Source organism: Caenorhabditis briggsae (genome assembly GCF_000004555.2).
Source record: "Caenorhabditis briggsae complete genome, chrIII, whole genome shotgun sequence".
NCBI classification, from domain to species: Eukaryota; Metazoa; Nematoda; class Chromadorea; order Rhabditida; family Rhabditidae; genus Caenorhabditis; species Caenorhabditis briggsae.
The window spans coordinates 5,764,675-5,779,995 of NC_013490.2; the positions used below are offsets into that span (position 1 = coordinate 5,764,675).

A 15,321-nucleotide genomic window follows, 5' to 3' on the forward strand; every position below is an offset into this window, starting at 1 on the left:
AGTTATATATATTTCAAAAAGATCAATCAATTCTTTGGGCGAAATACACCCACGATGTCTTGGCAATTCAAAATCATACGGATTTTTCCGAACATTCAGTTCATTGTGAAAAGGCTGTAACTCCAATTTATTCGTCGCATGGGATGTTTCGATTCGATTTGGATTTTAAATAATAAGCTGTATAAATAATAGAAATTGCGTTCTTTTCACAGTCAGCGACTGTATTCATGTACATTCCAATTAGAAACCAAATGGAAAACTTGAAAAAGGAAGAAAATTGGTTTCCTTCACAAAAATTCTCTTCTTCTCATCTAAACATTGGTTTTACTCGATGGTTTCATTTTCTCATTATAAAAAGTTGTATTTGGTTACCGTAAAACCTCTAATAGAACGGCACCCGGATCGTCCACTTTGAGCCTATATATCTCATTTTCTGTGAAAGATATCAAAAAGTGGCTAACTAGTAAAATGTTGCTGATATCCTGATAAACATTACATTTTACTAGTTAACCACTTTTTGATATCTTTCAAAAGAAGTGAGATATATAGGCTCAAAGTGGACGATCCGGGTGCCGTTCTATTAGAGGTTTTACGGTATTCTGAAAACAAAATTCTGGATATACTGACACATTCATGGAATCACCTCAATAATCAACTGAAAATCTTCTATACTTTTTCCAGCTACTAACTTAAAACAAGAAGTTTCTCGGAAATGCTCAATTGCTACATTCACAGCTCCATCGTCAACACAAATAACGTCAGCCATTTTCCATTGTTCTAAGAGTACCACCTTTGTAAACGTAGTATGGGGATATCTAAACCAACGGTTCATGAAAATGATCTCCTCGAGAGTTCCTGAAAAGAAAAGCATGGGAAGAAAAAGTAATGAAACCGCTAAAACGGTAAATCAGTTAATTGTTTAAACGATTATTGGATTGAGGATTCTGAGCTCGCATGGAGTATAAAGTGAACAAACCTGGTTTGAGATATGGTAAGATGCTACAAGCAAATTCTTCATTACTATCGGACTGTATCTTTATACGTTGCACGGGTATCTGTTGTGGCATCGATCTAAAAAATTGCCGAAAAGATCTCAACATTCTACTACTTCTGATGTTTTTATCATGCTCTGAAATTCCGAAAATATATATTATCATGAATTGCGTTATTACCTCTGAAAACTAACTCCAGAATTTTTGTATTTCGACAATACATAATTTTGTTCAATTCGTTAATAGCACGCTCTATGTAATTTCCCGAAACTACTTCAGGCGGAATGGTTTCTATTTCATTGAATTCAAATTGAACTTTACAATTCAAATCTCCGTGATTCGTAAAATACATTGAATATACATTATTCGGCAATTCCAATACTTTGAATGGTACAAGTCCGATAAAAATCAATTCATTGCTCAAATCAACCATCAAATGGAAGTAGCGGATTGGAACATTAGTCACCACTTTTCTTGATCTTTTAGAACATTGTGCTAATTTGTATCTGAAATATGATAAATAATTTTAAAGTAATTCAGATGAGCCAACCTAGATACGTATTCCATTAATTGCAAAACTTTACAACAAATATCTTACGGTAAATGGAGTATGAAACTTCTTTTCATTATTCTTTAGAATTTTGAAATTATTAAAATGCTGGCATAGATTTCGAAAATTACGAAGAAAGTTCTCTCGCGAGTAAAGGGTTGAACAACTGTATTGATCTGTTCCCCCCTAAATGCGAATACGCTCACAGGTGAAATGGTACGCAAACGAGAGACACGCAACGGTCCCGTCTTGTCCATACAGGTATAATTATGTGGGTCGCCAGATAATCTGCTCCAGGTGGTAAACAATGCAAAGATTAATACAAATTTGAATCATTACGAATAACGGATTCTTAAGTTATGGTACTCAAAGCAAATAATAGGAGTTGGCTCATGAGTCACAACTCACTTCAAAATGATCCGAGCTCAACTTTACAGGGTGCTTATTCAGATACTCAAATTTGATAATTTTAAACTAACATCGTCTTTTGAAAAATTTCTTTGGGTGCCGCAAGGCTGTGCCACGGCCGGCCGCGGCCAGTCGCGGCCGGGTTATAACAAACAAAATGAGATCTTCAGTTTTGCATTTTCTACGGGAAATGCTAAATTAAGACTGAAATAAGAGTTGTGCTATTTTAAAACCGCTTTTCTATCTTTGTTAGATTCGCACAAAAAATTTGTTAATTGCAAAACGGAAGTTATTATTTTGTTTAGTGTATTGCATAGTTTTCTAACACATCGAAAAATTTTGGAATACTTTTTCAGAACATCAGAGGCGATTATTGTCCACCGAAAAAATTAAATATGATATACGTTTGTCCGATACGGTAATATCTTCGTCTTAGTTAATTTATACAAAAGCAAGAAGCTAATGCCGATGGAAATATCAACAACCAAACTAACATACGATGTTGGCGATTGTGTATATTTTGATGACCCATTGGCACCCGACGCGCCGTTCAAGATCCAAAGATAGATGAGCTTGTCAAGGTAATTTTTCTTCAAATTGCATTGTTAGGAATCGAGATATGTACCATTCTATTTTCAGACAGAGAACGGAAGTGTTGATGCTAGATGCGTCATTTTCATGCGCCGACAAGACATTCCACAACATCTTCTGAAGATTGCCGATCAAATACAACGTCGTTAGAAAATGTGTAAGTTTGAGGGAAAATAAAATTCAATGAACACATTTAAATATTCACAGACGCAAAAACCAACGGCGGTGATGCCAAGGAAGAAGAACATGATGACGATGGTTTACTTGTCGATTGGGGGGAATGTGGATTGCCGTGTGGGGTTGAGAAGCTCTCCAAGGATCAACGCCTTCGCCTCCGACAACACGAGATCTTCATGACTCGACAATCCGAAGTACTGCCAGCAACGCTGATTCGTGGAAAGTGTCGGGTGGTGCTGTTGGATGACTGCCAGGAGGCAGGAAACTATATTGGACAGGACGACACTTTTTTCCACTCTCTGGTTTATGACCCAAATGCAGGAACTCTATTGGCTGATAAAGGAGCTATCCGCGTCGGAGAAAAGTACCAAGCTCTGGTCGACGATTGGATGGAACCCAAAATCAAATAGATTTGCAGATGAGAACTTCCCAAAAATGTACAACCCACAATTGAACGAGCCAGTCGGATCTGTTCAAATACACAATTCCGCATATAACATGAAATTCATAAAACTTATGGATTCAGAATTCAAAGGAATTCAACATAAATCAATAGCCAAAGAACTGTCACATTTGAAAAGTCTGCTCATTTATAAAAAGTTTGTTTTAAAGTCATTGAATTTCTTTTTTATCATTCTTGCAACAGAAAAATAACAAAGATTTATTTGCAGACCTGAGCCGAGATGTTCTCAATGGGAGGATGATAAACAGTATAAATCTTCAAAACAAAAAGGTAATCCTGAGATGCGATTTCAACAGCATACAAGAAGAAATTCGTGGAAAATACGAATTTTCCCTATCTTAAATAGGATTCATCTCCAAATGTGCACGGATAATAGAGGTAAATCTGTTTTTAATTTTAAAGGTCTGATCGAATTTTTTATTGTAGAATATGTTCAAAAACGGGGCTCGATCGATTCTCTTGTTAGTCGACCCGTCGGCTCTTGTCGGTTATTTTGGTCCTTAGAATTATTTTTGGTCCTTAGAATTATTTTTGGTCCTTAAAATTATTTTTGGTCCTTAAATTTTTTTTGGTTATTCACAGTGCCTGTGACATTTTTTAATTTTTTTTATTATTTAGCGTTTTTATTTGCCTTGTTAATTGTTTACACTTTCATAATTCAGTCTGCCTTCAAATTATTTATTTGCAAATATGGAACAACTGATAACGAAGTTGGAAACTCGTCGCGGCAGTCTAGGAATACATTTTATTTAGTAACCTTAACTCTATTTCCAAATAATCTAATCTTAACTCTGTTTCTAATTATCATGGTCTTCCTACACTTCTTCTTCCTCCTCTTCTTCTTCTTCCTTCGCATAAGCAATGTCCACTGCATTGACGAGAACATCTCCAGCAATTGTAATTTGATCCGCATGTTGGGGATCCATGCGTTGATAATAATACAGGTGTTATTCTTCGTTTACGACAATCTGTAACTGAAGTTTCTAAAGTAGCGTAATAGTAAGGACTTACATTGAAGCCATCCTCTTCTACGGCAAGGTTCACCGTTATCAGTTCACCAGTAAGAGAAGGGAGGCGCTTCTTCTCTTCCAGCTCCCACCTGTTTCTTCTCTTACTAGAAAACGACATGGTCTGAAAAATGCAATTATAGTGGAAAACCCGCGTTTGTACTTCACTTGGAGACACCAAAATGTAAATTGGTACCACTGAGTAACCACCGTGGTGGTGGATAAATATCTCAAACCTGTAGCATGAACAGAGATAAGAACAATTTTCAAGACAGCACTCACTTTTTTTCTTTAATCAAAGCAGAAATTGCTATAGAGCAGCCAACGTCCAACCCTTCAAACCTCTCCGTGTATCTTATATCTGTTAGTTTATCGGCTGTCTGCTGGACGGGGTAAGAAGGGAGGTCTACTTGGAAATATCGGAAAAATCTTCCGGAGAGCACCACCTCTTTTACCTCCATATGCAGACTGAATCAATATGAGCAGCAAGAGAACACAAGAAGAAGAAAAGCAGTTCATTCTCCGGGTAGTTGGGATATAGTGGACATCGGGGAGGCATCCTTTATATACACAGAATTTGATCTTTCAATCAGTTCAAACAAAGGACGGTGGAAAAAGGAAAATGGTACTTCTTATCAATTTCAATTTTTTAAGCAAGGTGGCACAGATAAAAGGACCAAAAATAATTTTAAGGACCAAAAATAATTTTAAGGACCAAAAATAATTCTAAGGACCAAAAATGATTCTAAGGACCAAAAATAATTCTAAGGACCAAAAATAATTCTAAGGACCAAAATAACCGACAAGAGCCGACCCGTCTACACAAAGATTATCCAAATCGATAACAGTAAATGAATTCGAAAGTTATCTATTAGCGAACGTGCAGAAGAAGGACAATCATTCAAATATAGAGGTTCGATCTGTAAACGAGTTTTTCGATGATCAAAAGAAATATAACGGAGAGAAGGAAAAATGAAAACTTTGAACTATCAGTTTTGATGCATGGAGATGTTTTTGTGGATGCTAATATGCTTATTGATCCAATGTTATCAAATATCGGTGATTATGTGAAGGTGGAGTAGATTCTGGTTGTCAATTAAATATAACATTATTTTAGATAATGGCTGAAAAATCGGATTTTGTTTGTATCCTGGAAAACGGAAAAGCTGAGAATATGAAGATGTGCAAGGAAATTATCAAAAAGGCTTCAAAAATAATCATCAGCTCCGGATTCTGCATGATGCTCAGGAATGAAAAATGCTCGAACGTCGATAAGAAGGAGAAGGATCACTGCATTGCTTTGCGTAATTATGCAATTGCAAATAACATAGAAGTTGTGAATCCAATGGACTTGACTGTTTTGGAAAAGAACGATGAAAATATGAAAATTGTGAATGTTCAAGATATCGACGAAGGTAGTATGGAAATTATTTTTTTTTGGAACAAAAACTCTGGAAAAAATATCAGGTACAGTGGATGCTCAGCGAATTGTTCGAATTTGCAACAGCAATATATCTGAAATTTTTGCAATTTCACCTCGCGATCCAGAAGAGAAGAACTACATTGAGGCACGTGTGGCTGTTGTGGGTAACGTCGATGTTGGAAAAACTACTTTGGTCGGTGTGCCCACTCACTCAGAACTTGATGATGGAAGAGGAGCCGCGCGAACGAAGTTGTTCAGACATAAACATGAGTTTGAGAGTGGAAGAACGTCATCAGTGGGAAATTATATTCTGGGATTTGATGTGCATGGAAGTGTGGGGAATAAGCCAGACCCAAATAATCACAATTTGGATTGGGTGCAAATTGAATCGGATTGCGCTAAACTGATTACTTTCATAGATTTGGCTGGACATGAAAAATATCTAAAAACTACAATCTTCGGAATGACAGGATTTATGCCAGACTACACAATGTTGATGATTGGAGCGAATATGGGAATTATTGGAACCACCAAAAAGCATCTCTCGTTGACACTATCGCTTCATGTGCCATTCTACCTGGTAGTCACTAAAATTGATATGTGTCCAGAGAATATTCTTGAGGAGAAGGTGAATAATATCACAAAGCTGGTGAAAAGCGCTAAGAAACTTCCGATTCTGGTGAGAACCATGGATGACGTCGTCTACGCCGCTGTCAATTTCCCTAGCAAAAAGTGTGACGGATTTTGGAAAATTCCAAATCTAATCTGTTGTCTTCAGAGTCTGCCCAATCTTCCAAGTATCCAATGTAAAGGGAACCAATCTTCCACTCCTCCACCAGTTCCTGAATATCGTCCCATTGAGAAGGTCCTTGAATGAGAATTATCCGGCACATTTCCAGATCGATGACATCTACTGGATCGATGGAGTGGGAACCATTGTCAGTGGAACCCTGCTTTCTGGAATCATTCGACTCGATGATATCATGTTGCTCGGACCAACGTCGAACGGTGATTTCCATCCGATTCCGATCAAATCGATTCATCGTAAACGCATGCCAACCGGAATTGTCAAGTGTGGACAGTCCGCTTCGTTGGCGTTGCAGTGAGTATGACCTGGAAAGCTATAAAAACGTGAAAAATACATAAGTAAAAAAATCAGATTTTAATAGAAAATTTATATCAAGCTCCATAAATTCTTATTCACTTTTTTTCAGAAAAATTTCAAAAAAAGACGTTCGCAAAGGAATGGTCCTAGTCGACCAAAAAACGAAACCAGTCGCCAGTATGCTGTTCGAAGCCGAGATTCTCGTTTTGGCCCCAACAATAATTAGAACAAACTACCAAGCAATGCTTCATGTAGGATCAGTACGTCAGGCTGTCACGTTGGTCTCAATGCGAAAAGAAGTTTTGAAGACTGGTGATCGTGACAAAGTACACTTCAAATTCATTCGACAACCGGAATACATTCGACCAGGATCCAACATGATACTCCGTGAGGGACGAATCAAAGCAGTTGACACTGTGCTCTCTATGGTTTCACAAGAGTCATCTTTTCAGCAAGAGGCAAAACAAAAAGAGGGTAGAAACAAGCATTGTTAGTTTGGAAAATGACAAATCTCAAAATCCAATAATATTTTTTCAGACGGCAAGAAAACGGGCGGTCCAAAAACTCCAAACGTAAGACCGAAAGACGAGAAGCAACTAGAAGCACGTCCCATCGACAAACTTGCCAATTCATTGGCTTAATTACATTTTTCTTTTCTGTACTTTTTCAATTTCTAAGATTACTCTAGGGGCCCCTATACCACTATTCGAGCAATCTGTATAATTTTTTACCTCGGCTGCACCTCAATGAATACTGTAAATAAAAAAAGGTTCGTACTAAAAGAAATTAAATTTTTAATAGTGACAAAAAGAAGAGAAACCTGGGTAAGAATTTATAATAATAAATAACAAACATCTGTACCAATAAGATCGATGAGACGGATCATTGGGTTTAGCAAGGCTTATGTTTAGCAATTGATTCTGAAACATTTCTTCGTTAAGAAAATTGAATTCACAGTAAAACTCACCCAACAATATTTAACGCATTTTTCTTTGTCGACTAGATCGAGTTTGTGGGCGAGCTTTGACAACTGATTAACCACTGCCTATTGTTGAGCCCCGATCGACGTGGACGTTAAAGGCAATTGTCTGGAAATAATTATATTTTGTTCATCTCTATTTTTGGTTTCTGACTACTCCCGTTCTGTTATCTTCAGCGCTTTTCAACTTTACTCACGAGTCTGTTACTGGGCATACTCCTATTCATTCACAAATCTGAATTTACTGAATCTGCTTCGCATTTCCAGCCTGTATTTAAGTTTGTATAATGATGTTTTTGTATGCAAGGGTTACTGTGATTGACGAAGAATGCGTAGGTATGATAAAGCAGATATATTTTGTTTCAAAGGAAGCAGTGGTAAACCCCAGTTGCAGACATACAAGAAATCGTTTTAATAAGCTAATAAGCGATGAAGAAGCAAAATACGTTGGCTACGGAGAAGAGGTAGGAATTCCGGGAGCAGATGTGGGAAGGATCGATATCATGGACAATGAAAAAGAAGAATACGTTAATTTTGTAGAAGTTCCATATGAATCGAAAAGAACTGTTTTCCTTGTTTTTCTCTCTAAATTGTGTGTTAGAATGAAATAGAAAAACAAATGAAAAAAGTCACAAACGATTAAAAATGTTAAGATTCCAACAAAGAAAATTTGAAAGGATTCACTTGAACGCACGAGAGGGAGAAGAATACACATGGCGAGGAGTAGATGACAACGGGAACTAAAAAAGAGCCAAGTAAAAGTTCCGAAATCATTTTGGTTACTTCCACTTGATGATAACAATGACGATGGTTGCTTGTTCTTCTTGTCGTCTTTTGTTTGTCTCGGACTTTGACTTGAACAGCTCAATTTGGAGCTAATAGCGAGCCTATAGGCATACCAATTGTTTATCTACAGTTGAATTTCGACGGCGTTTGCAATTTCCAACATAGAAGTTTTCACATCGCCGGAAGTTATTGACGACGATGATAATGGGAAGATGGCTCTGATTGCTGGATTAGATGATTATTTGAGATCTTATTATTTTGAAAAAAAAAGAATGGTTTTAGCCAATAAACTGTTCATTTTATATTTTCCTGTCACACAAGAACTGAAATAGAAATGAACCTAAAAGTGTTTTGTTTAACTTTTGATAAGGCCATTCATTTGTTTGCCAGGCCATTCACAAGTTTCTTATCACTCCTATTGGGAAACCTTCGCCTCTCTTGCTCACTTCGAAGTTTGAATCCATTCGATTGTTGTGAAATGAGCCGTCGTTATTTGGTTTTAAACTTTAATTCAGTTTCTAATATAGCTTCATGTTATAAAAAAGAAGATTTCCAACTGATTCGGGTGAAAATTGATTCAAACGATGCGGGATTCTCACGACGGTTGGTTTTGGATTATTTGAAATTTTCCAAACTTTTTTTTCTATTTTCAGACCACTCCCAGGAAAATTCCTAGTCTTCGATATGAAATATTCAAAATTGGAAAATGGAATTTATACGAATCCTTATATCAAGGTTGAGGACCCAATGCCCGAAGATTGTATTTCTACAGAAGCAGATGGAACATTCAAAATTTCATCTTATATTGCATTCAGTCCCGATTCGAGACATAAAACATTTGAAAGAAAACTGGCATTTGCTGATTGGTATGGGTTCGTCGATTCATCAGAAGTGAAAACGAATCAAAAAATGAACGCATTCAGAAGTTTCATTGTTGTGTAAGCTATTCACAGTAAATAATCTAATGAAGTGCCACCTAAGCTTTCAACTTCAATCCCATATATCTTATTCCCTGTAGAAGATATAAAAAATTGGTCAACTGAAAAAATGTTTATCATATTATCAAAAATATTTTCTCAGTTGACCACTTTTTTATACCATCTACAATAACTGAGATAAACAGGCTCAAAGTTGAAAGTTTGGGTAGCACTCCATTAGAGTGTTTACGGTATTTTATTTCGAAACAAAGATTTGATAGTTTACAGGAAGGATTTGGACTATGAACAAAACAAAAGTCAGCTTTTCAAAGTGACAAAAATCAAAGGACCTATAGATCCATACAAACAGCAAAAAGACTACAACGACTACATTGATCTGACTAGGAAGTTGGAATTGGCAGAAAATCAACTTCTAGAGGAAAGGGAGAAGCCTCAGAGACCAGCGAGAAATGTCGATGGGAAGAAGGCTGCAGATAAGAATAGAAACTATGATATGAGAGGATCCATCGAGTGAGTTGGAAAATCATCCTCCTAATGCATTCTTCTCCGTCGCCGCCGGCGGGCCGTTAGCAGCTGGGCGGCGCGTTGAGAGCGGTGACCGCTGGTCGACGGACCGTCCGTCCACTGTGAATAGGGTCACAGTTTTTGAACCAAAAAACAGCGGAAGAGAGTAACATAAAATTTAGAACGGTTCGCCAGGGTTTACAAGTAAGCTTGCCAAAAAAATGAGGATGTTTTGTTAGACTAGTATGATAATTGACCCTCACAGTGATACCGTTCCAAATCACCTGATAAGGAGAATTCAGTGTTGCTCGTCATCTTCAAAACGCCCAAATTTCTACTTCAAACCTCGTAAATACACCAGTACTTCAACAGATTGATATGAGGTAGGCGAGATTTGCGGAACCAAAATCACCGACTGACATTATTCCAGACCTCCTCTACCAGCTGCTCTTCTTCAACCAACCAACATGTATACTGATCCATTGCCACAACTGACGCCATATTGCTTGAGAGATCAAGCTCTAATCGTAAGCCAAGAGAGTGAAGATGTGTATATTGTTTGGCTGACACAGATAAGAGAAGCTGCTATCCTACAAACGTAACATGGAACCATTCATATGGAAATAAATTACGATTTCCTTTTTTTCAGATCAGAAGTTGGTATGGTACATCTCGGAGCTTCTTATGAGTGCAACTACAGTACCGCAACTAATTTGAGGGATGTCAGACACAAGATTACTGTATGTGATTTGATTTTCGAGATATCAAATAAGAAATTAACTGATTCATTGATTTCAGAATATTGAAAAGAGTTTGCAATCTCTTCCATTCCAAATCATTCTTCATGAAGAACTAGCAGTAGCTCGAATCCTTGTGGATCTTTGCACTCCAAACACAAAATGTCACAAGTGGTCGTTCTATATGGGAATCCCATTTTTCAATTCTTCCGATGTCGGAATAGTCACAATGGCTGATATTGTATGTGGTACAGGGTGGCTCAAAATTACCCAGACTGATAAAAACGGGTTTAATTTTAGATATAGGTATTTTTGAAGCGGGAAAACTGATAGGAACAGAATTTTACGATTGATTCAAACTCACTGAAATTTTCAAAGCGCTTCCGCAAATCTAGGTATTGTTATGATTGTTCGAAGACCAGTCGGTTTAGGGGGCTCAACCTCCTGGCTTCCGCTTGCTGTACCTTACAATTGAGTTTCTAACTTCAACATTTTTGAGTTTCCGAATTCACCAAAATTTGTGAAAGTTTTGCATACTATCAATTTTCTTCGCGGAATATTTGATTTCTCAAATTTTTATAAATTTCCAATACTGAAAAAATATTTTTATGTTCTGAAATCCGGAGTATGTGAACTCCCGGTTTTCTGAAGATTCGCATTTTGGATAACTAAATGTCCTGGTTTACTGAAATTTCTGGTCTCCGAAGATTCTGAAATTCGAAATATTCGAATTTTGAAAAACAGTCGGCTTGCGCCCATCCGGGCTGAACCTCGCTAACAGGAGCCAGGTTTTGTCTTTTTTACAGGGACTATTTTTTCATGGTCTCTTAGGAAATTTCGAATTTCGATATTTCGGTTATTCAGAATTTCCAGAATTCGGAAAGTCAGAAGTAAGGATATCCGGAAATTGGAAAAGTAAGACACTTGGAAGTTCAGAGATTTGTAAATTTTTAAAAATCAGATGTAGGAAAACATTAGTTTTGAAAGCTAGAAAATTGTTTGAATCTGTTTGTCTCAAATATCGAAATTTGGTATATCAGATTTTAAAGAATTGAAAAATTTCGAAATTCGCATACTTACTAAATGCCGGGCTGGCCTGAGACTGTCCTGTCCGCAAAATGTATAGAATTTCGGAAAAGTTTTGAAAATCTAGAATTTGAGAACCTGAAAAATTGGAAATTCAGAAATTCAACTTTTCGAAAAACATTTCAGTCGAAAAGTATTGGAACTTTGAAAAATCAGAAATTTAGATTTGAGAATTCGAAAATTTAGAAACTCCGAGATTTGAAAACCTGAAAAGTTGGAAAATCTTAAACTGAAATTTTTTGGCAAATTCGGTGAATAAGATCTCAGAAATGTATATATTCCGAAGTTTGAAAATTATGAAATTAAGTTCGGAAATTTTAAAAATTATTCTGAATTCTGAAAATTCGAGTGATCCAGAAAGGGCGCTGTTATTTTTCCTCGCATTCTCTTTCTTTCCTTTTTTCCTTTTATTCACTTTCTCTTCCACCTTTTTTTTCTCCCTTTCAAATCTTTAAAACCCATGTCAAAAGAATATTTCTAGAAAATCACCTTTCTCTCAGAAATAGTGTGGATAAGAAAAAAATTTAGGCGGTTAGACGGGAATGACGTGAATATTTCTTCAATATTTTTCTAAAAATTTGCACTGTAGAAATAGAAGAACGTCTCCAGAAGACATCAGAAACAAAATTTATAAGTATAAAATGCTCGGGCATCATCTCGCTGCTATTTCGGGTCATCTGTGAAAATTTGAGAAATTTTGGTCCATTCTGGACTTCGATAGGGCAGGTGACCCGGGAACACCGGACACACACACAGAATTTGGTGATTGTTAATATCAGGGGTTTGCAAAAGTAATGCGCGTTTTTGATGCAACTTCCTTTTATTGTAAAACCAAAACAAGAGATCATCAATCAATAAGATAATCTCCATTATTGTTCACTACTTGCTGCCAACGTGTGCGCAGGTCTCAGAAGTTCAAAATGCACGAGACCTCGTGTGTTCCACCAGACACATATCATCACCTTCTTTCCGTGGATGTCCGGTTTTGGAGTCGGTTTCGGGGTCTCGCCAGGACTCAGCCACTGTTTTTTTCTCCCATTATTGTCCCACTGAATCCATTTCTCATCCGATGTCAAAATCGAATCGAAGAAACCACGATTTTTGGAGCGGTGCATCAGAATATTGGCAACTTCAACACGTCTTTCCTTGTTCGAATCGGAAAGCTCATGAGGGACCCATTTTCCACATCTGTTTGTCTTTCCGATTGCATGCAAATGTCTGGAAATCGTGGAAAAATCGCAGTCGAACTGCTCCGGAGACTGAGAGTAGTTTGGCAAGGATCCACTTCAATTGCTGCTCTCAAGGCATCGTTGTCCACCTGCTCTGGACGACCAGGGCGCGATTCATCTTCCAATCTTTCATCTCCGCTCCTGAAGCGCTGAAACCAGCGGCGACACTGACTATCGGATATAGCTTCTTCACCAAATGCAGGAGAAAGTGAGCGGGGCAGCCGATTTTCCTTCCTTAAATTGGTGCCACAAAAATGCTCGAAGGCGAAATTTTTGGTCGGACTCTAGAACGTTTTTTTCATAGAAATCAAATTGAAACATCAATATAATATAACAAAATGAAGCCCAAGAACGCGCTTTTTAAAACAAAAAAAAATTGAACACAAACCGTTTGTTTTGGGTGAGATACAAAACACCAAACTTGACGCGCATTACTTTTGCAAACCCCTAATAGTAAAGATGAACGGCGTAATGTTACCCGTGATTTTCATGAGGTGAAGCAAATTTGATAAGCGATAACTCAGCTCAAAGTTGACCGAATAATTCGACATTGATGAATCACCTGAATTTCGGAACACCAAATTTGAGCCTAATACAACGCTTTACTCAAATTTTATGCTAGTGCAAACTTTAGTCCGAGTAAGCAAGCGCCTTCCTTGTGGGTCATTCGTTGGATGAAGCCGTGCGGATTCAGAACTAAAGTTTTCTGAATTATGTCATGAAATTCTCATAATTTAAACAAGTAGCTACATTTTTGTGGTCGATAGTTGTTGTGTAGCATCACCGAGATAAAAACTATGAGCCATTGAAAATACAGAACATTTTAGGGCACTGTTCTAGAATCACGGAACGAAAAAAATCACGGAACGAAAAATCAAGGAAAGAAAAAAAAATCGCGGAACGAAAAAAATCACGGAACGAAAATTTTGGATTATCCGAAAATTGCTACGACCTTCATCCAAGTAATATCCTGGAATCTAACCTTGACATCACTTTTTCTTTGATCAGTATCCAAAATTATACATGTATGGGTATATTAAGTCCATAAGACACACTATTTGACAATGTACACAGTTAATAGGTTTCATAGGATCTTCTCCAGAAGTTCTAAAGATCATGGGTATATCGGTGAGTTAGATTTGTGGCTGCAACAAACACTATTATCGAACTTTCCGCCATTTTTTGGATGCCCAGATGAAGGAAAAAGGCGTTTCAGCCTAAGCCTATAATTGAGAAAATCTTCCCTAATCTAAAATTAGTCTCCCCTCTTTATGGACCAAAAACTTGATTGGAAATAAGACTAGTATTGGGCTAAATTGAGTGGAAATCTTGGCATGAAAATGTTCTACTCGGTTTTTCATTTTACAAAAAATTGGATGAGACTTCTGAATTGAAGAAGCTTTTTTTCAATTACAGGCTTAGCCTGAAACCCCATGTATGATTCATCTGGAATATGAAAAAATATCGGCAAGTTCAATAGCTGCTCGATTTGACCTTGAACCGAACTACCATATGTTCTCAAGGTCCTATGTAACCTATGAACTAGCGCAATTTAATGATATTGATATACCCATTTTCTGAATTGGACGAAGTAAAATCAATGTAAAAGTTAGTATTAGGCATAATACTTGTCAAATTAAAAAAAGTAGCACTTTCTGGATTACCCAAAATTTTCGTTCCGTGATTTTTTTTTGTTCCGTGATTCTAGAACAGTGCCCATTTTAGAATTCCAGTTTTTGTCCGATTTCCACTCGTAGTAAATTTCTTAAAAATCATTCATTATGAGCAAAAGGAAAAAAATCGTTTGAGAACGCTTCACTAAAATTTCATGATATGCGCCGCCCTGTAATCTGAACAATATAATCAAAATTTCGGTATTTTAGATTGATACACCAACAAAAACAGGTGTCAAATGGCAAGATGCGCTTCGAATCTATTTAGGAGAAGACTCTGCCAAAAATATGATTTGTATTTGTCGATTGGAGAAACAAAAATTGCCTCTGAATCTGGATGATCCGTTTCTTAATGACGACGATTTTTCGAGTATCTCTAAATACTCGTGGCAGGTTTTAGCCATTTGTTCAACCGAAGAAAGTGATAGATTCAATGAGGATCAGTTGAGAAAGAAAAATGTAGGATAATGAAAATACTTTACTTTTTAAGAAACTCTATATTTTCAGCTGGGAAAAGACAAAGAAGCATTAGAAGAGGATGATGATATTGCAAGAATAAAGCGAGAAAACAAAAAAGTTAAATTTGGAGAAAACCATTTCCGTTATTTTGCAGTTGATAGCAGTCCGAGTCAGCCATCCTCGTCTTCTAACCCATTTTATAATTAAATCATTT

At 37.0% G+C, this 15,321-nt stretch overlaps 3 protein-coding genes across 3 annotated transcripts; all 3 read left to right on the forward strand.

The window, feature by feature from the left end:
- Window positions 1-2,694: 2,694 nt before the first annotated feature.
- Window positions 2,695-3,128, forward strand: CBG25853 (the record flags this gene model as incomplete). Its single annotated transcript, XM_045243811.1, has 2 exons — window positions 2,695-2,698; window positions 2,749-3,128. The coding sequence occupies 2 exons, from the start codon at window positions 2,695-2,697 to the stop codon at window positions 3,126-3,128; spliced, it is 384 nt and encodes a 127-aa protein (XP_045099371.1).
- Window positions 3,129-5,308: 2,180 nt separating this feature from the next.
- On the forward strand, window positions 5,309-7,357 carry CBG13171 (the record flags this gene model as incomplete). The annotated part of the gene is made up of 5 exons (XM_045243813.1): window positions 5,309-5,603; window positions 5,656-6,345; window positions 6,392-6,713; window positions 6,826-7,205; window positions 7,254-7,357. The coding sequence occupies 5 exons, from the start codon at window positions 5,309-5,311 to the stop codon at window positions 7,355-7,357; spliced, it is 1,791 nt and encodes a 596-aa protein (XP_045095080.1).
- Window positions 7,358-8,959: 1,602 nt separating this feature from the next.
- CBG13172 lies at window positions 8,960-15,314 on the forward strand (the record flags this gene model as incomplete). Its single annotated transcript, XM_002641280.1, has 9 exons — window positions 8,960-9,084; window positions 9,135-9,419; window positions 9,687-9,929; window positions 10,226-10,306; window positions 10,354-10,521; window positions 10,573-10,663; window positions 10,722-10,901; window positions 14,859-15,107; window positions 15,156-15,314. 9 exons carry the CDS (start codon window positions 8,960-8,962, stop codon window positions 15,312-15,314), a joined length of 1,581 nt encoding a protein of 526 aa, XP_002641326.1.
- Between the last annotated feature and the right edge of the window lie 7 nt (window positions 15,315-15,321).